General features: G+C 43.4%; 1 protein-coding gene across 1 annotated transcript in view; it reads right to left on the bottom strand.

Moving 5' to 3' along the window:
* MED1 (mediator complex subunit 1) overlaps positions 1-25617 on the bottom strand; it is a 1231128-nt gene that overhangs the window by 576195 nt on the left and 629316 nt on the right. Inside the window, exon 7 of the mRNA XM_044054941.1 lies at positions 157-228. Within this exon, the coding sequence (XP_043910876.1) occupies positions 157-228 (72 nt within the window). The remainder of the gene's footprint in view (positions 1-156; positions 229-25617) is intronic.

The following is a 25617-nucleotide window of genomic DNA, read 5'->3' as shown; positions in this document are numbered from 1 at the left end:
TCCCAAACCACGCAAGAGATACTACACATGTGTAAGGCAGTGGAAGTGCAAAATGAACTTTCAGCACTCAAGGCATTTTTAAGGCTTGCAAAACAATATGCTCTTTCATCAAAAATAAATAGCAGATTTTTAGAAAAACTGTTTTCTTGCACTTACTTATCTCCCGGGAGCCTATATAAACTGACGATGCCCTTTAAATGTTTTGAAAATGCTTCAAAGTCCTTCTCTCTGAAAGATAATCAAACAAGTTGAAAAGCAGAGAAGAATTTCACAGACAATGCTTACAGGGATTCTGTTTAGCAACATGCACTACAATTAACGATAAACTGCTGGATGAAATAAACGTTTTGCAAGCAATCAAAGCAAAATGATCCCCTGGAAGTACAACATTCAAAATAACACAATGCATAATGTTTATACAATTGTCTACATTCAATACACACACAGCATCTCTTTGTATTTAATTTATACATCTATTAAATGCATAGGAGGGTTGACCATTTTTAGCCAGGAACAAGATCATGGGAGGGAAAATAATCCATATATAAATCATCACAAGCAAAGTACAGATAACTTGCCTAAAGGTGTGTGACTTACCATTTTTATTTATTTAGCATTTGTTTACTGGAATAGTCCAGCTGGGATGTTCTGCATGCCCCTTTTCAGCAGAGGCATAAGAAAAGCTCCACACAAATACATTTAACAGTACATAGTCCACTGTACAGACAGTAATACATTAATTCACAGCATAATAAAGATTACAAGAAGATTTATGCATAATATTCACTGCGCAAAACAAATTCTATGGTGCTGATGAAATTAAACACTGAACGAAAAAATAGATAAAGAAATTGGGTAGTACAACTACAGAATACCTGTTGCAATAATTACATATAAATTTGTTCATGTACACAAGTAGGTCACTAGAGTCCAACTGTAGGGAATTTGTTTATATACTAAAGAGACTCAGGGGACTGCAAATATGCACAATTGCATTCAAGCATACAGTGTTAGAGTGGGAGTCTTAAGGAAAAAGGTAGTAGTAATAGCAGGTGGTTTTGACTAAAAGGTTATGAACAAAGAACCATGGAACAGAGAATAAAAATAGCAAGAGGAAGTGTTCTGCTCTTACATTACAAGCAAATATACAAATAACTGAAGCACAACTGCAAGAAATCATATACATGAACCAGAATAAGGCAGCAGGAGGATATCACCTTCAGACATATACATTCATTCAGGAGTCAGACACCTGTCTAGGGGCATGTGGCTACATTCTTATGCACGCCCATTAAAGTACTGCCCAACTATAAAATTTAACACACCATGGACCACACTCCTTGTCTAGTACTCAGGAGGCAGGAATAGGCATGAAGATATGCCACTGTATCAGTCCAAATGAGCCTTGGAAAACAGATGATGGATGCATATGATTTACACTATAAAATATGTATAATAAAAAGGGGAAAACATTGTAGTTCAAATTACCAAGTAAACATAATACATCTAAAAATGTTAAGACAAAACTTATTAAAAAAAGATTAAAAATGTATGAACGAGAACCTCTGGTAATTGTGCAGAGATGAAAGGACGTGCTCCCAGTCACAAAAAAAAAATAAATAAATAAAAATAACTTACTGAAAACTGTAAAACTGAAAGCACTTGCTTCTTAAACGAAATGAAAGACTTAACTAAATTTCATGCCCATACATGGCAAAAAGGGTATGGGAATATGGAAAAACAAGACAAACTGTTATTAGAAGTTATGTACTTACCATAACGTTCCATCTGAGTAGGTGGATTCATTTGTCTGCAACCTGTGGGTATGGATCAGATATCGGATCCGAACCGGCATGGTTTATCCAGCTATGGATCCGAGCTCCTAGCTCCTCCTCTCACCCATAATGCCCTGCTCTCCCTACATGACCTCAGATCGAGTTTGCCCTGCACCAACTACCCTAACCAAAGGGTAACACACCCTATGCAGGAAACTGACAAGGCCAGGGGGATAGGAGGGCGGGATGGTTGCAGACAAATGAATCCACCTACTCAAATGGAACGTTATGGTAAGTACATAACTTCTAAATCTGAAGTAGGAGAATTCATTTGTCATCAACCTGTGGGACAGAGTCCCCAGCTACCTGAATCTTGGGTGGCCATCATGGAAGGATATTCCGGAGCACCGCGGAGCCAAAGGATGCTCTACCTCTAGAAGTGACGTCCAGCTTGTAATGAGTAATTAAGGTATGAGATGAAGCCCAAGTGGCTGCTGAACAAATGTCATCCAGAGGAACCCTAGACTTAAAGGCCGCTGAAGTAGAGACAGACCGGGTCGAATGAGCATGGACTCCCACCGGTGCGGGCCTCCCAGAGGCTTGGTACACCAACAGAATACACTGAGAAATCCAGCGTGACAAAGAAATTTTGGAAATTGGTTTACCCAGATTGAATTTGGCAAAAGAAATGAACAACTGGTCTGATTGCCTATGACCAGCTGTCCTATGAAAGTAAAAACGAAGCTGCCTGTGAACATCCAAGGAATGCAGCTTGTATTCGCTTTTGTTTTGATACTTAGGGAAGAAAACAGGGAGGTTGATGGACTGATTAATGTTAGCTTCCGAAGCTACTTTAGGAAGAAAGGAGGGCTTGATCCTTAGGTACACCCGGTCTGGATGAAAAATCAAATAAGGCGGTTTCATGGACAGGGCCTGAAGCTCTGAAACTCTCTTAGCCGAAGTAATGGCTACCAAAAAAGCAGTATTAAAGGACAAGTATTTAAGATTGACTGTGACCGCAGGTTCGAAGGGGGGAGCGGTCAAGGCCTGAAGTACCAAGGAAAGATCCCACGGGGGAACTGTTTCTTTGACAGGGGGTCTGAGCAAAAAGGTGCCTTTTAGGAAGGTTTTGCATAACTTAGCTGACATACGAGACCCTGAATCATGTCCAACATGGTAATGAGATATGTCCGCCAGCTGAACTTTGACCGTGGAACTACTGGCGCCATCAATAAAGAGAGTAGTAAGGAAATCTAGAACCAAAGGAAGGGGAACCGTGAAAGGATCTAGGCCTTGCCACTCTGCCCAAATGGAGAAACGCTTCCATTTATTGCGGTATATTTTTCTGATAGAGGGCTTGTGGGCCGCTACCAGAATGGCCTTAACTGGAGACGAGATACCGTGAGTCCTGAATAGGAGTGGAACTGGAGCAGCCAAGCAGTCAACTTCAGGTTGTCCAGGTTCGGAGTTGGCAGGTTCGATTGGGTGTGATATCAGATCCGGAATGGGATCTAGAATCCAAGGTGGATTCACTGAATGAGACCTTAGGTAAGGGAACCAGATCTGTTGAGGCCAGAACGGGGCAATGAGGATCATTCTGCACCCCAACCGAGAGGCTTTCTGAAGTACTTGTAGCATCAGAGGTAGAGGGGGGTATGCGTAAAGAAGACGGGGAGGCCAAGCATGCACCAGAGCGTCTCTCGGAGAATCCCCTGGAGGGGGGATTAGAGCGAAAAAACTGTCGCACTTAGCGTTTAAAGAAGAAGCAAAGAGATCACAACAGGGAGTTCCCCCACTGTGCGAAGATACGTTTCGCTACTTGAGAATTGAGAGACCACTCGTACGGGGAGAGAATGGTGCGACTGAGCTTGTCCGCTAGGATGTTGGTCCGACCCGGAAAATGCATTGCGATGAGAAAGCGGTTGATGGAGATCGCCCATTCCCACACTCTCATGGCTTCTCGACATAAAGGGTAAGACCTGGTTCCCCCCTGTTTGTTGATGTACCAGACCACCGACATGTTGTCTGATTGAATCGCAATTGTTCCTAGGGGAAGGAGGGCCTGAAGTGCTCGCAACGCCTAGAGCACCGCCCTCATTTCCAGAACATTGATATGCAGGGAGGTCTCTGAATCGCTCCACGTGCCTTGGACCATCCGGCCCGCAAAATGCACCCCCCACCAGAGGCGGGAAGCGTCCGTGGTCACCGTGGCGAGAGGGGGAGATGCACAAAAGGGGCGGCCCCTGTGGAGGTCCGGAGAATGGAGCCACCACAAGAGAGACTGCTTGCAAGCCTTGCTGATTGCAATGGGATGATACAGGGGGAGGGAGAGAAATGACCATTGCACCTGAAGTGTCCATTGAAGCACCCGCATGTTCAAGCGGGCATGCGGAAGAAAATCTAGAATGCAAGGCCAAGTTGGTAGACATTAAATATGCAAATGCAGACTTTATAAAATGAAAAACAAGACTTGACATACAAGCAAGTTTACATCGTTACGGAGCTGGATAAGTTAAAGGAAAGGCAAGTTGCTTTATATCGTTAATGAATACGAAGAATTCAGGTTAAAGGCATGTGGAGTTTGAAGACAAGACACAAAGCAAGAATATCTGTATCACTGCAGTCCTACAAAAAAGCAAGGGAAGGACTGTATGGCATTTATTTAGGACAAACTGGTTAACAGGATGTGTTAGCATCTTGTTTAGATAAGAACTCGTACATTTTCAAGTGAAGGGGGGTTGATAAAGGGGAGGAATATCCTTTTGAGATCAAACAATTTCAAGTAAAATACCATTTAACTCAGTGAATTGTAGTTCCTGTGCTACAGGGAATGACTCCCTCATCCCATATTTGTCTACTGTGGAGCCTTGAGCAAGCCACTGCTTGGGGGCAACTGGAAATTTGGGCTAAGCTCCTCAATGATCCCCCTAGATGGAAAGTCTGGTAACTACTTACAAACTAGGTTATCTTTGTTCTGACATCAGGGAATGACTTGTAAAAACAAATCTACTATGAAAATTATTTTACCCCACTAACAAGACACTTGTGTAATTTTTGATATTCAGTAGAAAATAAAAGACTGGTACAGTTGCAGTTTCAAATACTTTACCAAGTATTGATTAGAGTCTGCATTCAAGGGAATTTAAGACTTTTAGAAATTTAAATGAAACTGAGGCCACTGGTGAATAGACAATTAAGGATCAGTACAGTCAGCGAGAACAAAGGTATTGGAAATTGGCAGATAAAACATTTCTTATTTTATGTACATTTAAGTGAATGGATTATGATGGACTCTATTATGGCAGCTAAGGATATGTGGCAAGAGGCTAAACAAAAAATTCAAAAATAGAGAAGTTGGAAGCTTTTGACTACGGATATGAACAGAAAGATAACAAGCAGTGCAAATGTTCCTAGTTCAAGTTGTACATACAGGTCAGACAGACTTTTTTTTTTTTTTAATCAACCAAAGGAGAAATTGTGGACCATAATTATTCAAGAGTTGAATGAACTTATTTGAGAGGGAAAGAACTGAGTGGGATAAGAATTTTCCACAAAGTGCAAGGCAGTTTTAGAATTACCTGATTTAAAGGGATACATTAGAGCTATGCAGTTAAAGCTGAAATCTAACACAAGTAGAACATTTGAAATCAAAGAGGAAAGGAATGAGAATGAAATGGGAGGGTCAAGATAAAAGGAAAGCGCAGGATTTTTGATACAAGCCCTTAAGGAAAACAACCATACAGGTTATAGTTAAAAAAACAGCAGAAAGTAATCCAAGACTCAAGCCAACAAAGGAAGAAAAGGAGATTTTACCAATGGGCTAAATGCAAGTAGGTACATATGAAAAAGGCAAGAAGGGGGATACATTTATTGGAGAAAAATAGCAAAGGAAACAAGGTAATAGACGCACATAACTTAGGGGGGGGATAATAGAGTGAAATAAGACCAAGCTGGTGTCTGGACTGCAGGTTAGAGACAGTCTTCCACACCAGTGACTGATAAAAGGGCATAAGTAAAGAGTAAGGGATGGGGGAGTGCCAAGTGCAAGACTTCGCTTTGGCTGAGTTTTGAATAGAGTCTAGAACAGTAGCTGTTGTTAAAGAAGAGATAACTCGTAGAGTATACAAAAATAACGCACAATTATAAGAATCAATTAGAAAAGGTTAGAAAAGATTGGGAAGTAAGCAGCAAAGTCCAAATAGTTTATGTTTGTTGCATAGAATTGTTTGCATATGTATTTTTATTTACCAAGCAGACCGCAGAGAATTCATCTGGTAAAGACAGTAAAAACTGTGTTGGTGTGAAAAATAGTGCGTTAATTGGAAACAATACTTTTGGAAATGTAATACGTTGGTAGCTTTTAAAAATTTCATACAGAGTACTTTGTGAAAAATGGATGAGAAATTACTGTAACTAAGAAAATTATTCTTTTGAATTGGGATAATGTAAATGAACTGTCCAGGCATTCTATAGTCTTAAGATTAATGCTACTGTATGCAAAAAAAGCAATGACTAGAAAACAGAAATCAGAACCTAAACCAACCATAACTGAAGTATTAAATGCTGTATAAGAAAACTACTGGAGGGTGAAATCTTTAGAAAATGGGAGAGAGATATTAGATTGAAATAAACAGAATTTAAGAGAACAGTACATGGAGGAGGAGCAGTAAAACTTAAGGGAAGGCAGGACTTCATCAAGTTATGTTGAAGCAAATGACAACTTAAATAAAATATATGTATAATTTTCTATTTCTGTGTGTGTACCCACTTCAATGTTCAAAAGGTATAAGTTTAATAAAGGTGGCTAAAGATATATATGCATTTAAGAATTCTGTGTACTAGGTACAGCAGTTGCTTAGATGTTCAGTCTTTTTTATACATCAGTATAATGCCATGAGAAGCATTCTCTCCTCTGAAATGACAGTCCTATGGCCCACTCATTCCTCTTTAGGGCACGGATCATGTGACAAAAGGGGCTGTCATTTATCAAGAATCATCTAGCATTATCTATTTCTATATTCCAAACATCTGAATGCAATGGGCATATCCCCTGCTTCCATGGTCAAAGTCCCCTAATGGCCCTGTGCCCACAAAAGCAAAATACCACTGCTATTCTCTGGTCTCAACTACAGATTCTATAGAGTTTGCACAACAGGTACATGTTCTGCAATCTTCCGTTGCAAACTGAGGGAAGCAAATTCTACCTCACTTTTATAGTCATCCTCAATCAACATCTCCAGACCGGAGTTACTACTTTTATTTCGGTCTTCTGAGATGCAAAAAATAAATAACCCACAACTACAACGGCAGCAGAAAAATAAAATATGATAAAAAAAACACTTAGCAACAACAAAAAATGCACTGATGTTTAATTAAAATAACACATACAAAAGGTTAGCACTTTCACAGTAAAAAACTGCTTCTTCAGACCCAAAATAAACCTGTACCTGAAGCAGTATAAAGGTAAACAATTACCATAATCTGTAAACCATAATCAATGATGGCAGTTAAAAACACTCAGATTATGCATACATGGCCAGCACTATCTGATCACTACTTACCAAAGGCAAAACTAGAAGCCTAATATCCAGCAGCCACATCCATGTATGTTTAAAAAAAAAATAAAAAAAAAAACTTCGAACAAAAGTCAATGCTGTTGCCTAGTTCAAAGACATTCAGACCCATAAAGCCAAGAACAAAAATGCCATTGAGAATGGGCATATCCAAACTCTACAAACACTTTTATCCAATCACAGGCAAATTCAAAAGATGATTGACATTCAAAAGTACAGATGTCCTTAAAGAGCAACAAAATCATATGCATGTGCAGTAATCAAAAGCATATTGAGAAACTCAGTCAGACAAAAACATCTCCTCCATCATCAACGGGGAAGTGGTGGTGCTTTGAGTACAGGCTTCAATGTAACAACTCCATTTAACCCTGGTGCCTTGTACAATCATAGTTGTAAAATCCACTTCTGCTCTGCAGACTCAGTCTTATTCTTAATATTGCCACCTCTTGAACCTAATGGAATTAGTTCTACTACAAACAATTGATAATATGTTGCTGACCATATTCATTAATGCGTGTAGCTAACGCGCTACTCACTTTATTGTTCCTGAAATCACTTAAATGTTCCAGAACCCTCTCTTTTAAACATCTATTTGTCTTCCCAATATAAAACATCGGAGATGCAGTCAAGACATTTATCAATCCACTCCAATGGGACAGACCTTTTTTTTTTTTTTTTTTTAAACTTCTTTAACAGGTTTCTTGAAGGTCATGGTTTCTTCTGCACACTTTTTATAATCTTTTACTTACATCTTAGTCTTCAGCTATGCCACAGTTCTTAATAAGATGGCCTCCCTCCTTTTATTTCTTCAGTTATTTTAGTCTTTTTTATAATTCTATTATTTTCATAAGTTTGGTGGGATTTTTTGTACATTGTTCCCCTAGTTTTTTCTTGTGTATTGAGGTATATTTTTTGTGCTTGCTTTTTGGGCCGGTGATCGTGGTTATCAATGTGGAAAGCTGATTCAGACTACAACATACTGAATTGCTGTAATTTAAAGTCTTTGGATAGTCATCACAAGTGCTTTGATATTTTTAGGAGGTTGCAGTTTTCTGAGTTGGGGACTGCTTCCCATATGTCTGCTACTTTATAAGGTACAGTAGTGTCACACTTGCTGCATGATACTCTCTTGAGATGATATACGTGATGATAAACTAAATTTATGACTGTGCTTTCTGTTTTAGAATTATGAGGATCACAAACATGGTTTTTTGAATTTCAATAATAATCTGCTGCTTCAAATGCTTTTAATTTTTTTCTTATCCAAGTGCATGTTCATCTGCTCTTATTTATGGATGCTTAGCCTTTATTCTAAAATTCTTCAGTAATTTTAACATTTCTTTCATGCACAAACACATTTAAACTTTTGCATGGTAAATCTCAGTCCTTCTGTTTTTAAACTCTTATACATTATACATTACCAAATACTGGGGATTTTTTGTAGATCTATAGTGGGTGTCTCTACATAGTCTTTTTGTGGTGGGGTGCTGTTTGCAGTTTTTGTTGCTGTGAATGGTGTTGGTACTGGTTGCTGGAGGCATGGTTATGCTGATAGTTACTTTCTGTGCTTTTATTTTTTTCTGATGCTTTGATCAGATGGTAGATATTTGTTTGTGTCACTGTTGCATATTTTTAGTTCTTTGCAGGTCTGGTGCCCTCATTTTTCCCCAATGAAATGAATGGGACATACCTTGTTCTATTTTAGTTGGCATTACTAAACCAAAAATGTCAGTAACCAGGAATTAATTGCAGACTTTTATATAGAGCTTTTGATCCACTTAGCAGTAGCAAACTCCTCACTAGCTTCTTATAAAGCTGATGACCTGGTTATCTCAATACACTGATCACTGAACTTTTCTGACACCAGTTAAATTAGGTAAATATTTTCTGCCTTAAGCAAGACCTCCCTAAGACTATTCTATCATAAAAAACTCACTAGCTCTTATTTTAAGGGACTGTCAGTGTTCTGGCAATGAGAGTATGAAAGCAGAATTTCCACCAGCAATCTGTGGATGACGTGGTTTTCTGAATCCCAGAAATGTCTTCATTCAAGAGGGATGCAGGTTTGATTTCTGGAAGCTTCAAACAGTGCCTTGTTTCCGGAAAGAAAGCAGGGTCTTTCAATCTCAGATGTACCTATACTGCAACAGGCATTTTGTGAAGGCTTTCCATACATACATTCACATGCCTAAGTGCACAAACAAAAGACAAGTACCTGGAGAATAAGAATTCCCAACTTACAAATTCTTTCTGTACGCTTCAGAAATGGAAAAAGCAAGCTAAACATACTGCATTAAAGAACTGATATGCCTCCTGCAGGACAAAACTTAAAAGGGACTTCATAGTAAACATTTTGAATGTCTACTTTTTTTTAAAACTGTTGTAATCCGAACAGCTACACTGGACCTCTACTGCTTTGTCTTTGGTACATAAAAACAGCATCAAGTTTGACTCTTGGGTAGGGTGGCTTCTGTGTGGAGTCTGCATCCTCTCTTTGTGGAGCATGAATTTTCAAGAGGTGCTCAGGTTATGTACCAACCATCCCATAAAATGTTCTGCAAGTGGATTTTCAATCCTCTAAACAGCCTACAGGTGTGCATGCAATGTGAGAACAAGGGTGTGAACATCAGCTAAACATACTGCAATGGTTTGGGCACCACTGTTTACAAGGAGGTCTCTTGTACCTTCTGACTGCCAGGATAAACTCAAGTTTACCAGTGATACTACAATGGATTAACTGGGCAAATGGATTACGAATTAAAATACTTGAGTACAAGTGCACCCTTCCTCTTACTTCTAGAAATAGTTGAAAAGCTGGAATATTACATTAATTCGGGAATACAGATTTACAATTAACTTTGTACTATATGACTTAACTTTCCTTGAGAGGTCTTGAACAGATTTCCCCTTTGCACAAGTTAATTTTCTGCATCCTTTTCTAGAAGTTTCTCTGTGATGGATGCATGCCAATGAGGATCCACTGAGGGACGTCATGTTAACTAAATAAGCAAGCCCATCCCCTACAACTAGTTAGCCACTTCCCAATGATGACAAGTGAAATCCAGGTACTTGCATGCCAGAATTGATGAGAAAAGCCCAAAAGACCAAAAGGAGGAGAAGTTATCTGCAAGGAGTCAGAGGGTGAATACTTCTGATATGTCAAGAATGGAATTAATAAATCAGATAAAATTATTTTATGTACATCACACAATAATTTAAGTACAGCTGTGTAAGAACTTACCATAAAGTACAGTTGTGCACACTTACCATAAATGTAGATGTTAGAGTGTATTCACTGTTGCAGTCATTACATTTGGAGTAATCTGCTGGCAGGTTGCCCTCAGTCAGTCTGAATTCCAAAGTCTTGGGTCCTGCGTCGCTTGCCGTCTTCTCTTCCATGACGTCAGGGGTATAAAACATGCAGCCGATGCAATTTTCTTTTCTTGCCCCCAATGTCAGATGCCCCCAAAAAGGTAGCAATATTCTATATATATATGTACATGCATCAATATAAACTTTACCTTCATCTACAAGCAAATACACCACATAGGTTGTAGAAAACAGAGAAGGAAAGATAAACTGTAGAATGACAGGGGGATGGCGGGTGGGTAACCTGAACTGCAACAGTAAATAAACTCAAACATCTACATTTATAGTAAGTGTACACAACTGTACTATGTTCTTCGTGTTTCACTGTTGCAGTCGTGACATTTGGGTAGAATCCCAAAGCTATGGTTGGGAGGCTGGAGCTAAATAGCATTAGGTGAGGCTATAAGGCCCTGCAGCACTGCAGTGGCAAAGCCTGGACTTGGAGAGAGAGGCAAATGGTAATGCTTTGTAAAGGTGTGAACAGAACTCCAAGTAGCAGCCTCTAGCATGTCTTTGGGTGGTACTCCTCTGAGAAAGGCGGCTGAAGTAGCTGCAGCCCTGGTAGAGTGAGACCCAATGCCCTTGGGCACAGGTTTGCCATGGTGTAAGTAGCAGAAATGGATGCAATGGCTTATCCACTATGAAATTGTCTGCTTTGAAATAGCCTTTCCTTCTGATCCTGCAGCATATGACACTAGTAATTGCTCAGTTTTTCTTAGAGCTTTAGTCCTGCTCAATCTTAGCTGTCCGTGTACGTCCAAGGAATGCAGAATTCTTTCCCCCTTGTTCTGCGGATTTGGATAAAAAGTTGGCAGATGAATTGTTTGGTTAAGAACCACACTGGAAACAGCCTTAGGCATAAAAGTAGGATTTGTCCTCAGACACCCTGTCTGGATAAAATATGACAAAATGCTCTACAGCCATGAGGGCCTGTAGCTCGAGAACTCTCCTTGCTGAAGTAATAAGAAGTTATGTACCTACCATAACGTTCCATGTTAGTTGTCTTCTCTCGCCTTCTTTCTTGCTTGATGGGTTCGGAGCCGATCCCTCGGCTCCGACTCGGCACTTGCTAAGCTCGAGAGTCACTTTTACCAGCTCGAGGCAGCCCCATATCCCATGATGCAAGGCGGTAAGTACCCAGATCTCGTTTGATGACAAAGGGCAATAGCACCAAGCATAAAAAAACACTTCCCAAAGGAAGAAAGAAAACTTACAGGATGGAGGAAGGACCAGGCCTGAATGGTCTTCAGCATAATAATTTCTTATAACAAGGTTTGTCCAGGCCTGGGGGAAGGAGGGAGGGTCGCAAGAAAGAAGGCGAGAGAAGACAACTAACATGGAACGTTATGGTAGGTACATAACTTCTTAATGTTAAGTTGTCAATCTCGCCTTCATTCTTGCTTGATGGGACCGCGTCCCTAGCACCTCTATCCTGGGTGGCTCAATGGAACAGACTCTTGAGGACTGTAGAGCCAAAACTGGCTCTGTCCCTGGAGGCCAATTCCAATTTGTAATGGGAAACAAAAGTGTGAGGAGTGGCCCAAGTGGCCGCTGCACAAATAGTGTCTAAAGGAAGTCTAGCTTGAAAGGCTGTAGAAGTAGCTAAGCTCCTAGTTGAATGTGCTTTAGGTTTTGAGCACAGCTGTTTTCCCCTGAGCAGATAAATTTCAGAGATGACCGAAGAAAGCCATCTGGACAAGGTCACTTTAGAAACAGGAAGGCCTTTCTTATTATCCGCATAGGAAACAAAAAGCTGATCAGATTTTCTAAATTTTTTTGTTCTGTCCAAATAATATCTGAGTTGACGGTGGACATCAAGATAATGTAGTTTTTGTTCGGCTCTGTCTGAATAGTTTGGGAAAAATACAGGGAGATCAATGGATTGATTCAAATTGGTCTTTGAAGCGACCTTAGGCAAAAAGGTTGGATTACTTCTCAAAGATACTCTGTCTTTGTGAAAAACCAAATAGGGGGGTCGAACCGATAGAGCATGAAGTTCAGACACCCTCCTGGCCGATGTAATAGCCACTAGGAATAAAGTTTTCCAAGAAAGAAATTTCAGGGAACAAGAAACAGCTGGCTCGAAGGGGAAGAATCAAGGATGTCAGCACTAAATTTAGATCCCACTGAGGAGGAGGATTCCTGATTGGAGGCTTTAGTAGGAAAATTCCTTTCAAGAAGGCCCTGCAGAGCCTATGGGACATAATATTATGATCTGCGACCCGACATGAAAGTTGGAGATAGCAGCCAATTGAACTCTGACTGTGGAAGAAGAGGAGCCTGCATGAAAAATCTCTGCTAAAAAATCCAGGACTGCCTGAACAGGGGCAGTGAAAGGATCAATATTCTTGGCCTTAGCCCAATAAGAGAAACGTTTCCATTTGCTTGTATAAATCCTCCTGGTAGAGGATTTTAAAGAAGCTACTATGATGTCTCTAACTGGGTTAGAGATCAAAGGAAGCTTGGCTAAGGAAGGAAGTGGAGCAACCATGCTGTGAGGTTGAGAGAAGGGATAGACCGGTGCAGCTGACCGGATTGGTGAACCAGAAGATCTGGCACTGGGTCCAGATGCCACGGCTGCACCAAAAGGTGACGATGGAGGAACGGGAACCAAACTTGTCGAGGCCAGTAAGGGGCAATGAGAATCAATTTGGCTCTCAAAACGGTAGCTTTCTGGATAACTTGAGGGATCAGAGGAAATGGAGGGAAGGCATAAAGAAGTCCCTGGGGCCAATCCTGGGTCAGAGCGTCTCTGGGGGGATGGCCTGATAGAGGGAAGAGACAGAAGAAGTCTGGGCATTTGCTGTTTTGGGGAGTAGCAAAAAGATCGCAACATGGACGACCCCATTCCAGAAATATCTCTTCCGCTATAGATTGCTTGAGAGACCACTCGTGAGGCATGAGAATAGCTCTGCTCAATCTGTCCGCTACAATGTTGGTTTTCCCAGGGATATGCGTTGCTACCAGACACCGATGAGAGGAGATCGCCCATTGCCATAGTCTGAGCGCTTCTCGACACAAGGGGTAGGACTTGGTTCCGCCCTGTTTGTTGATATACCAAACTACAGACATGTTGTCTGTGTGGACTGCAATCGTCCCTACGGGAAGAAAGTCGTTGAGGGCTTGCAACGTTAAAAGCACTGCTCTCATCTCCAGGACATTTATGTGCAGATGGTACTCGAACGGCTGCCACGTCCCATGAACCATCCTGCCCTGATAATGCCCCCCCCCACCCGATCAGGGAGGCATCCGTGGTGACCGTGGCTATCGGGGATGGGGGTACAAAGCGTCTGCCTTGGTGAAGCTGAGGAGATGTAATCCACCAAGCAAGATGATCTTTGCAAGTCTGTCACCAGAATCTGATGACGCATTGGAAGTTGTTGGTACGACCAGTGTGAACAGCATCCACTGAAGAAGGTGCATGTAGAAGCGAGCCAGGGGAAGAAGAGTAATGGCCGCAGCCATGAGGCCTAATACCTTTAGAACCATTCTGGCCTGTACTTTCTTGTTGGCCAGAATGATCCTGACATGAGTCTGAATGTCTGAAACTCTTTGATCTGTAAGGGTAGCTGACATCCGAACAATGTTTAAGTTTGCGCCTATGAAAGTAATAGACTGGCAGGGCGATAAGGATGACTTTTCGAAGTTGATCGAGATGCCCAAATGAGAACAAAGATTTATTGTGTAATCCCTGGCTTGAATAAGCTGATGCCTGGTGGTGGCTGACAGGAGCCAGTCGTCGAGATACGGAAACACCTGGAATCCTTGACATCTCAGGTGAGCCGTGACCACTGCCATGCATTTGGTGAACACTCTGGGGCTGTAGTGAGACCAAAGGGCAGGGCTCTGAACTGGAAATGACTGGACCCCAGCCGAAGCGGAGAAATCTCCTGGAGCGTCTGTGAATTTTGATGTGATAGTACGCATCCTGAAGATCTATTGAGCACATCCAGTTGTCCTTCTGTAAGAAGGGCAGAATTGACTGAAGAGTGACCATTCGGAATCTTGTCTTCCTCACAGACTTGTTGAGTCTGCTGAGATCCAATATTGGTCTCCAGTCTCCGTCTTTTGGGGACCAAAAGAACCTTGAGTAGATTCCGGCTCTGAATGGTCTGTTGTAACTGGCTGAATGGCTCTTTTTTGCAGTAGTTTTGAGACTTCTAACTCTGCAATTTCCCTTAGACCGGGTGGTACATCTCAAAGGGAATTTGAGGGCAAAGATCTTTCCTCGTAAGGTATTATGTAACCCTTGGATATGATCGACTGTACCCATCTGTCTTGAGTGAGGGAATGCCAGGCTTCTGGGTACAGTGATAATCTTCCCGACTGCCTCCAAGGAGGGACAGCCGGGCAACATCTCAGGGATGCTGAAAGGGCTTGTCAGAGAGAGGCTCTCTGTTTCCCTGGTTTTGGACCCCTCTGCCTCTAGAGCGGCGTCTGTTGTTGTTACCCCCTCTGCCTCTAGGGATAAACTGACCACGTGAATCCGGCGTGACTCCTTGGGATTTGCGGAACCACATTTTGCCACCTTTCTGTCCTTTGGGGTAAGGTCTAGAAGGGGTGGAAAAACGGACTCCTACGGCAGAAAGAGTCTTGCCGTCCTGCTCACACCTGGTCAAAGTTTCCTTCACTTGAGGGCCAAACCAAGCTGACCCATCAAAGGGAGAGTTTGTGAAGGACGCCTTAAAGGGATCTGCAAAGTCACATAGCCGCATCCAGGCTTGGCGTCTAAGAGCCACACCTGTACCTGCGGCCCTACTGCTCCATCAGCAGCATATGATATTAGCCGCATGGAGGAGTTTGCAATGGAATTAAGGGTTCCTAGCTGCGAAGCAATTTTTCTTGAGCCCCTGCAGCTGTAGGATCCTGTACTACTTCACCCAGCTCCTTAAGGATATCCCTCTGGAGTCTGGTGAAGTGACATAGGTAATTCAGCGAGCATAGCAAAGGTCGCTGAGGAAAACATCCGCCACCGTACCTATCCATGGTCCTAGAGTCCTTATTAGGAGGATGGACGGCACGGAAGGATCTGCAAGTTCCTTCTTGGTGGCAGCAGCCACCACCATGGCATCAGCGGGACACCCTTAGTGAGGAATTGCTTGTCACACGGGCAGTGATAAATTTTGAAGGCCTCCTAGGGACTGGCTCTACAGAGTCAGGAGCAGCCCACGCCTTCGGGCAATAACCTGCATAAGGGGTCGAAGGCGGAGACACCCAGGAGGTGGAGGGCCGAGATCCAAACGCCTCTAGGTATACTGACTCATCCTCAGAGGGATTATTGGTGGGCCAGTTTCCCCTCTGTCTAAGGAGTTCTAGGATGTCTGAGAAGGAGACATCCTCAGAGGGGGATCTTGGGGATCCCTCTGACTCATCAAAGTCAGTATCTGAAGTGATAGACTCGGGGGAGTCTACGTGTTTCCTCTTACAAGTCCTCTTCCTAGGAGGATCTCCCGGAACATCAGGAGAATCCTCGGAAGAGGGGGAAATTCCCAATGGGGAAACCTGAGGCGGAGGATCTCTGGGTCCTGTAGCAAGAGAAGTGGCAGAGATGTCTACAGGCACTATAGAGGGAGGAGCTAAGGGAACAGACTGCTGGCTGATACCAGTGGCCAGCACGCTCTTCATCACCTCGAATGCTCCCCTCCCAGGCAGGTCCGAGAGAACCCATTCCGAAGAGCTAGGAACTCCAGGGACCACCGAAAGTGAAGTCTCCGAGGCAGATGTCGGAGCCGAGCTCACCAAGGCCGAGGCTCCAAGGGGAAGAGCGGGTTCGGACAAGGGTCCGATGCCACTCACCCCCTCGGAGGAGACCATGGAAGCCCGCCACGAATCCCTCTAAGGAAGGTCTCAAGAGGAGATAAGAGTAGAGGCTGAAGGGACAGAAGGGGTATCCGTCCCTCAGCCGTAGCAGTAACCATTCCGAAGACTCCAACTCCAAGCTCTGGGGTAGAGTTGAAGGAGGAACTGTAACGGGTGTGGACCAATAGTCGCCTGTTGAGACGGACTATGTAACATTTGGGCCAGTGCCTGTGACTTAAGTAATCTACTGACCACTCTCTCTAAGTCATGGTCAAAGCCTGGATGACCTTGAAGATCGGCTCCGATGACTCCGTTCGAGAGGAGGTGAAGCCGGGCCGAATGTATCGGCTCCAAGGAGGAGACCTCGACCTCTTCCTCGAAGGAGCCATCGGAACCGATGAAACTATTGTACCTGTCGGAGCCGACAACTTATCGGAGCCGACAGGTAGCTCGATGCATCGGCTCTAGCCGGAGCCGATACAGCCACAAAAGTAACGGTGTCGGAGCCGATCGGAGCCGACACCGATGCCTGTGCCACATGGTGGTCGGAGATCGGAGCCGACACCGGCAGGTCGATGCAGAATCGGCACCGATAGCCATCGGTGCCGAAGGCTTGGTTAAGCCAGAATCGGCTCCAGCCGGAGCCGATCTCGACTCAGAACGAGTCGGAGCCGAGGCCGCAGGCTTTGACACAGAAGCCTGGGCCTTGGAAGACTTGGCAGTCTTAGGTGGAGCCGACTTAGCCGGAGAGCCCTCCGGCTTAAGAAGGCCCCTGAGTATTAATTTGTTTCTTCTTTCCTGCAGGACTCTCTGGCTGAAAGAATGACATATAGCACAGGAGTCCTGCAGGTGAAGAGGCCCCAGGCAATAAAGGCAAGAAGTGTGACCGTCTGTCAGAGACATCTTCTGACAGCACGAGTCACACTTCTTAAAGCCTGAGACCCTATCTTTTGACATGGTGTAACACAAGCACACACACACACCAGTCAAAAAATTTAAATTTAAGTATACCAAAAAGGTATAACTACAAACACACACACACACCCTAACAGGGGGGGGGATGGGATGGGTAAAGTCTGACTAAAAAAATAACAAGAGACAGACAAATTTCTGTCAGAAACAGGTTAAAAATATATAAAAACTAACAATAAGGGGTTTTTAAGTTAAAAGGGGCTAAAATAGCGAATTAGTAAATCACTTACCAGGAGCTGGTAAAAGGAGGACCTCATAAGCGAAGCGGCAAACGAGATCTGGGTACTTACCGCCTTGCATCATGGGATATGGGGCTGCCTCGAGCTGGTAAAAGTGACTCTCGAGCTTAGCAAGTGCCGAGTCGGAGCCGAGGGATCGGCTCCGAACCCATCAAGCAAGAATGAAGGCGAGATTGACAACTTAACATTTGCTAGTTAACAGAACGGTCTTCCATAAGAACTTTATATCAGTGGTAGCAGCTGGTTCAAATGGAGGCAGAGTGAGCTTTTCCAACACATAATTGAGGTCCTATGCAGGTAATGGTGATCTTCTAGGAGGCCTTAAATTTTTGGCTCCTCTAAGATACTGCTTTAGTAAAGGATGAGAAAAGATTGGGGACTCTGTACTGTAATGAGCCGAAATGGCAGAGGCATGGATTTTGATTGATTAAAAAGATAATAGGCCTTTGTCAAGCATCTCAGTTAGGTATTGTAATATGAGGAATATGCGGTTCTGTTATATCACTTCCTTGTGCTTGATTCCAAGCACAGAATCTCTTCCATTTATCAGCATAAGATTTTCTGGTACTAGGCCTTCTGGCTTCCAAAATGACATCCATCACAGCTTTACAGAGAGGTGTCGTCTGTATGATTACATGATTAGCCATGCTGCCAGGTTCAGAGGCTGTAGTTGATTGTGCAGGATCTGATTGTTTTGCTAGGACAGTAGTTATGGTTTTTGAGGCAAGGTCCAAGCTGGGTACTGAGACAAGTTCCTTAGGATTGGGAACCAGTATTGGCGCGGCCAGTCCGGGGCAATTAATATCATCTTTGGCTTCTCTTGTCTGACTTTTAGGAGGACCTTGGGTAGAAGAGGCAGAGGAGGAAAGGCGTAAACGGATAGGTTTTTTCCAACTGAAGGATAGGGCGTCCACTTTCCATGCTTGTCTGTGATAAGTCCTTGTGCAGAATCTTTTCAATTGATAATTTTGAGGAGAGGCAAACAAGTCTGTCTGGGCTCCCCCATTTCTGTGCTATCATGCTGAAGACTTGTGGATTTAGTTTCCACTCGTGAGGCTCCATAAGGTTTCTGCTTAAATAGTCTGCCAGAGTGTTTTGTTTTCCTGGCAGGAATTGAGCTTGAAGATTTGTTTGGTAAGTCAAAGCTGTGTCCCACAGTGCCATGGCTAATCTGCAAAGGGGGTGTGAGTGTGTGCCCCCTTGCTTGTTTATATACCACATGACTGGGTGCTGTCAGTCTATCAGTAGATGTCCTGGATGAATTAAGTCCTTGAAGGCTGTTAGGGCATTTTGAACAGCTAGCATCTCTTTCTGGTTGATATGTAGATGCATTTGATTTGGTGTCCATATGCCCTGAATGCATCTTCCTGCCATGTGGGCCCCCCAGGCATAATCTGATGAATCTGTTGTTAAGGTTTGCCTGGCAGGGGGTAGAGTGAAGGGCCATCCCATGTTGTGGTGGCAGGCCTTTGCCCACCATAGAAACTCCTGTTGCAGGCAGGGGATGAGAGGAATCATTGTTTCCAGACTGTGTGAATGTTGACTCTATAAACTTTTTAGGTACCACTGAAGTTTCCTTATATGCAGGCTTGCATATGGAATTAGTAGGATGCAGGATGCCATGAAGCCCAGAGCCTGCAGAATTTGTCTTGCAGAAGACTGGGTTTTTGTTGCCATCAGTTTGAAGCAAGTAGTTGCCTTTGTTTGTCTGGTGTGAGGTAAGCCATCTGGGCAGTTGCATTCAAGCTTGCACCCAGGAATATTATCTTTTGAGAGGGTACCACTTGTGATTTATTTTGGTTTACTGTGTACCCTAGGCATACCAGCGAAAAAGGCTTCAGACCACGAAGAACACCAAAACCCAATGATACCTTAACGCAGATTTATTGAATACACAAGACACAGCAGCGTTTTCGCTACGCACACAATGTAGCTTCTTCAGAGAATTTTCTCCTCTGAAGAAGCTACATTGTGTGCATAGCGAAAACGCTGCTGTGTCTTGTGTATTCAATAAATCTGCGTTAAGGTATCATTGGGTTTTGGTGTTCTTCGTGGTCTGAAGCCTTTTTCGCTGGTTTGTCTTGTGTACCCTAGGCATGTTAGAAGCCTTTTCACAAATGCCAGGTGTCGTAGAAGTGTCCTTGTTCTCTGCTTGAATGAGACAGTCGTCCAAGTAAGGATATATTTGAATACTACTTTGTCTGCAAAATGCAATTACTAGTGCCAGGCACTTTGTAAAGACCCTGGGTGCAGTAGATAAGCCAAAGGGCAGTGCGGAGAATTGGTAATGCATTAAGCCAGCCTTGAATCTGAGGCATCTTCTGCACGACTGTCTTATTGGGACATGCAGGTATGCCTCTTTTAGGTCTAAAGTCACCAGCCAAGCATTTTTGCCCAGCATGGGCAGAAGCTGTTGCAAAGTGAGCATTTTGAATTTTGGAATGTCCAGGTATGTGTTCAAAATCGATAACTCCAGTATTGGGCACCAGACCTTGTCCTTTCTGGGTACCAAGAACAGTCGAGTAAAAACCTTGTCCTTTTTCCTGTTCTGGTACTGTCTGAATGGCCCCCATATCCATGAGGGATGTAACCTGTTTCTGTGCCTCTGCCCATTGTTTTTTTTGGCAGATCTGGCCAACCATTTGTCATTGGCAGAGTGTGGAAATGGAATCTGTATACCTGTGATACGATGTTTAGTACCCACTTGTCCTTGGTTATTAACTGCCAATTTTGAGCAAAAAGTGCTAATTTTCCCCCTATGGGTGCTGCCAAAAGATAAGTGCTTGGTGTAGGCAGAGGGAAGTTACTGGGATTGCTTTCTGTAGGTTTGTGCTTTATCTCCTCCAGATTTGGAGGTGGATGTGCCCCACTGCTTTGACCTGTATGAGTCGAGCCTGGTACCTGGAACCCTTAGGGCATCTGGATTTGCCCCTTTGAGCTCTGTCAGACACAGGAAAGGACCAATTTTTGTAGGCCAGGGTCTACTGAATCTAGGTGGCTGCACTTGTAAGAAATCTTTAACAGTTTGCATGGACTTAGCTTTGTCATCCATTTTCTTTAAAACCTCTTCTGCCTTAATACCAAACACAAAATCATGCTGTAAAGGTGCATCTAGCAATTTAGCTTTAACATTATCAGGCAAATTTTGTTCCTTTAACTAGGCATGCCTCCTAATCACAGATCCAATAACTGCGGCCCTGCAGGAGGCCTCAAGAATCAAAACCACATTGCTAAGCATGCTTTACAACTTGTTCAGCTGCATGCAATTCCTTATTTTCTGCACATTCTGAAATCAACATAATTTTCTGTTTCAGCAATCCCATAACATGTTGATGGTACTTAAGCATATGAAATTGACAGTTTAAGGCCCTGATTGCCAAGGTTGCAGATGTATAAACCTTTTTTCACCATCTGTCCAATGCCCTTGAATCTCTGTCGGAGGGGGTAGGGTTTTTTGCTGTTGAGGCCTTAACTCACTTTGGACCCTGTAAAATAGTTTCAGGATCAGCAGCAGGGTTTCTAAATAAAAATGTGTGCGAGTCAGGGACCCTGTAATACCAGTCAGGCTTACTGGGAGCCGGAGGTAGAGAGTCAGGGGTCAGGCTTGACTCCAAAAACACATCATCCACAATGTCTAAAACAGAGGGAATGGCTAAAAAGCTTGTGCTGAGGGAGAAGGAAATCCCCGAGCCTCTTTTTTGATTGAGAAGTCTTGACTGTCCCAGTGAAAATGCTCCCTCAAAGTATGCAAGGTTTCTCCAAATGAATAATCCTCAGGAGGAGATTCAGATGGAATAGACTCGTCAGCATCAGAATCCTCATAGGGAGGTAAAGATCATTCCTGATCAGAAGAAATAGAAACCTGATCTGAAGATTCATAGTTAGTGTCTTATCTAGGCCTCTTATCTGGAGGGGGATGGGTACCCCTGATCAAGGTAATAAGGTCTTCAGCCATTTTGATCATCTGTTTTAGGCATAGAGGCCTGTGCACGTGGCTCATGCATCGTTTTTTTTTTTTTAGTTTTGAAGGTGTCTTTGCCTTTGGTTTTGGAGCTTTCGTCGATTTGATATAAAAATGTTGGTCTGAATACACCCTCAGAAGCCGGTGCCTGCTCAGCGGCTCCGGACCCATCCGAGGGAGATACATCCGTAAGTCCAATACCCAGAGTATCTTGCGGCATGCCAGACTCCAAATGGGTGTCGGTACAGGCCTGCGACTCCTAGGTAGCGGATATCAAGGGCTGCAAAAGTGCCTCACTGAGTACCGGCGAACCGGCGACTGGCTTAGGAAAAGCTTTGTCGGTTTTGGATCTCGACTGTCTTTCTCTGTCCTTTTCTTTGTGTTTTTTTATGTACTCCAGTAGTCGGATTGCTATCTGACGACATTTCTGGGTAGTTAAATCTGTTTCCAAAATACTTAGATGGAAAAATATACCGATGCTTAATGGTTAAATCTAGCACAAAACAGACAGCCAGGCACGTTGTGATCAGGGCCTAGGCAAGGAATACAGTATAAATGGAAATCCTTATGAGGTATTTGCTTCCCACAAGTAATACAATTAACTTTTTCTGACATTGGTAAAAAGCAAGAAAAAAGTTTCCCCAACGGGGTACTTGGCTTTAGTGAAGACGTCGGTTCTGAAACTCAAACGCAAATATTTCAGTAGTCAGCCGACCGGCACTTGCGAAATGCTTCTGCTTTCGGGCACCACGCGGCAAGAAAGACTGAAGAAAATGGTGTCGGCTGCATGTTTTATACCCCTGACGACCTGACGTCATGGAAGAGAAGACCACAACCGACGCAGAACCCAAGACTTTGGAATTCAGGCCGACTGAGGGTAACCTGCCAGAAGATTACCCCAAATGTAATGACTGCAACAGTGAAACACGAAGAACATCAGTACATGTCCTGCCAACAGACAGGTTATCGGCACAGACATCTAGCTGGGGTACCAAATGCAAAACCTCCCCATAAGCCTCATGTCTGACGTATGACCTCAGACAGCAAGAGTAGGGACACATAAGCAAATGTACGAGCGTAAAATCTCAGGCTATCTCCAAGCCAGCAACCTGAAGACATCTTCAGCAGAAAACAATTAGATAGGAAGGGGAAAAAGTAGGGGGTTAGGAAGTGTCCCCCCTCAGTCCTGGGGACTGCCACATTGGGCAGCATAGGAAAGATACAACAAAAAATGGAGAAAGGTGGTTTGGAAGGAATACAGTGGTCAGTACTATTATGATAACTTCCTAAGCTACTGTACTCTGCCCTGACTGAAATCACTGTTGCGGTATTAAAAAGAGAAGAGTGATTCACAAAGTTTAAAGGAGTAAATGGGCGGAAGATTGAGAAGTATGACAATTGTCTAAGAGTCCCAGAAATAACTGGCCTGGAGAATGCAGTTCTAGACTTAGAAAAGGCATCCACTCTAGTCCTTGGTGAAAGCGTGCAATGATGACAAGGTAGCAACTTCTAGGATTGTTATGCAATCTACCCCCATTCTAGAAAACTTTAGAAGAAGCCACTGCTCTACAGAATGGACCTTTGGGACAGATGGCAAGGATTTGCGATGGTAGTAAAAAGAAAAGGACCTAAAAATCCAGCCTGAAGTAGTTTAAATGCTGTCTGGCCCAGCTTGCAGTCCATGAAAAAACAGAGTTGGTCTGATCTGCAAATAGTCTTAGTCTTGTCCAGGTAAAATCTGAGCTGTGTGCACATCATGGAATGTAGAATTTCTTCTCCCCTGATCTGAGAGTTGGGAAAGAAGGTTGGTAGGCTGATGGCCTCATTAAAAGACATCTTGTTTATCACTTTAGGCATGAAAGAGGGACTGACCCTCAGGAACATGCTTTTTTTTTTTTTTTTTTTTAAATAAGGACAAAGGGAATGAAGGTGTAGCCATGAGTGCCTGAAGTTCTGACAGCTGTCAGTATTGATAGATGGGTATCAGAAAATGGTTTTCCAGGTGCAGAATTTTAAAGAGGAGGAAGCAACTGGCTCAAAGGCAGACAGAATGAGTTTTTCCAACACATAGAGATCTCAAGGGAGAGGGCACAGATTTTTTGGGAGACTAAGTGTGGGACCCCCCTTTGCATAATGTTTGCCCTCAAGACTGGACATAACAGCAAGATTAAGGGGAAGATAGGCTGAGATAGTTGAAAGGTGGGCTTTAAGGGATTAATGTACCAAACCACCTTTCATGAGCTCACAAAAGTAAGATAAAATAAGATTAACCTCACACTTTATGGGATCCAGATTTTTAGCTTGACAAACTGAAAATCTCTTCCATTTGGCAATGTAGGATTTTTGGGTAGCGAGTCTCTGCCTCCTGGAGAACCAACAGCACAGCCTCAGAAAACTTGTCTCTGGAAGGGATCAGAATCCTATTGTCCATAGTGTTAGTCAGAGATGATTAGGGAGGATGAAGCAATATGCCCTTCCACATTGTGAGATCAGGACCACGTTGTGGGGTACCTTGTGGGGACTGCTGCTTGGCCAAAAGGAAGTCAACAGTACAATTCTTTTTTTTTTCTTTTTTGGATTTCTAAGACTTCTGGAAACAGATGAAGTGGGGAAAAGGGCATAAAGAAACCTTCTTGTCCATAGAAAGACAAGGCATCCATCCTCCAAACCTAGGGACAAGGAATCCGTAAGCAGAAAAGATGGAGCTGTTTGTTGCTCTCTGAAGCAAATAAGTCCGTGGTGTACCTCCACCTGCAGATTATATGCAGGAAGACCCGTTTGCTGAACATCCATTCATGAGGGTCTTTGATGGAACTGCTGAGGGAGTCTGCCAGGACAATGTTCACTTTGATGGCCAGGTCCCAAGCAATGAGCCAACCTGCACAATCGATAGGATCTAGTCTCTCCTTGCTTCTTTACATACCACATGACTGTGTTGTCTGTGAATACTTTCAGAAGCCCTAGCTTCCACAGACGAGATAAAACCTGTAGGGCCTGAATGACCACCCTCATCTCTTTCAGGTAAATGTGTTCTACTTTGAGGTCTGTTTGCCAACAACCCTGAACCTTGTGAGCTCCGAATATGCCCCACAAGTCCCATTAGAGGGGTCTATGCGCAGTTCTTGATCTGAAGTCTGCACTTTGAAAAGCAGGCTTAGATTGAGGTACCACCCACCAAAGGATTTCCCTCGAGACAAGTTATGAGAGACCCTTGTGTTCAGAGGGTAAGTGTTGGGACCATACATTTTTCAGGTACTACTGTATTTTCCTCATATGCAGGCTGACAAGGGAAAACTTGGGATAGCTACTGTCATGTAACCTAGTGCTGAGAATCTCCCTTGTTAAGCAAGCCCGGAGAGGTAAGATGGATTTGAACTAAGTTGTCAAGCTATGCACCTCCTACTGCGGCAAGGACACCTGCATGCTCCTGGTCTAATTTGCAACCCAGGAAAGGCAGATCAAGAATGGGCTGATGGGAAAACTTTTTGAAATCTGCTGTGAACGCCAGTTGCAGTGGGTCTGAAGCGATGAAGCCTAGATAATTTCTATTCCCAAAGTCCTGTAAAATGCAATAACTGGAGTCAGGCAGTTTTTAAAAATGCTGGGGGCACAAAGTCTGAACTGCAAAGCAGAAAACTGAAAATGAGATGAGCCAGTAGAGATTCTCAGGAATTTCCTGCTAGACAGGTGTATGGGGATATGCAGTTATGCATCTTCAAATCCAAGGGCAATGGAAAGGCCTCTGGAAGGATAAAGGGAAGAAGCATCTGAAGAGACAGCATTTTGAAAGTGAGTACCTTCAGGAAGGTGTTGAGCTGAGACAGCAACTGAACTCGCCTTCTCTAGAGGGGGAAGAAAATAAAAGGGATCACTATGGGAAAGAAGGCAAGGGAAAGCAAGCAAGCATGTGCATATGTACAAATGCACAC

This window comes from Protopterus annectens, chromosome 13.part0 (genome assembly GCF_019279795.1).
Source record: "Protopterus annectens isolate FY-2018-M chromosome 13.part0, PAN1.0, whole genome shotgun sequence".
Taxonomy (NCBI): Eukaryota; Metazoa; Chordata; order Ceratodontiformes; family Protopteridae; genus Protopterus; species Protopterus annectens.
Note: the sequence above shows the minus strand (reverse complement) of the source record. Positions and strands in the feature narration are given on the sequence as shown.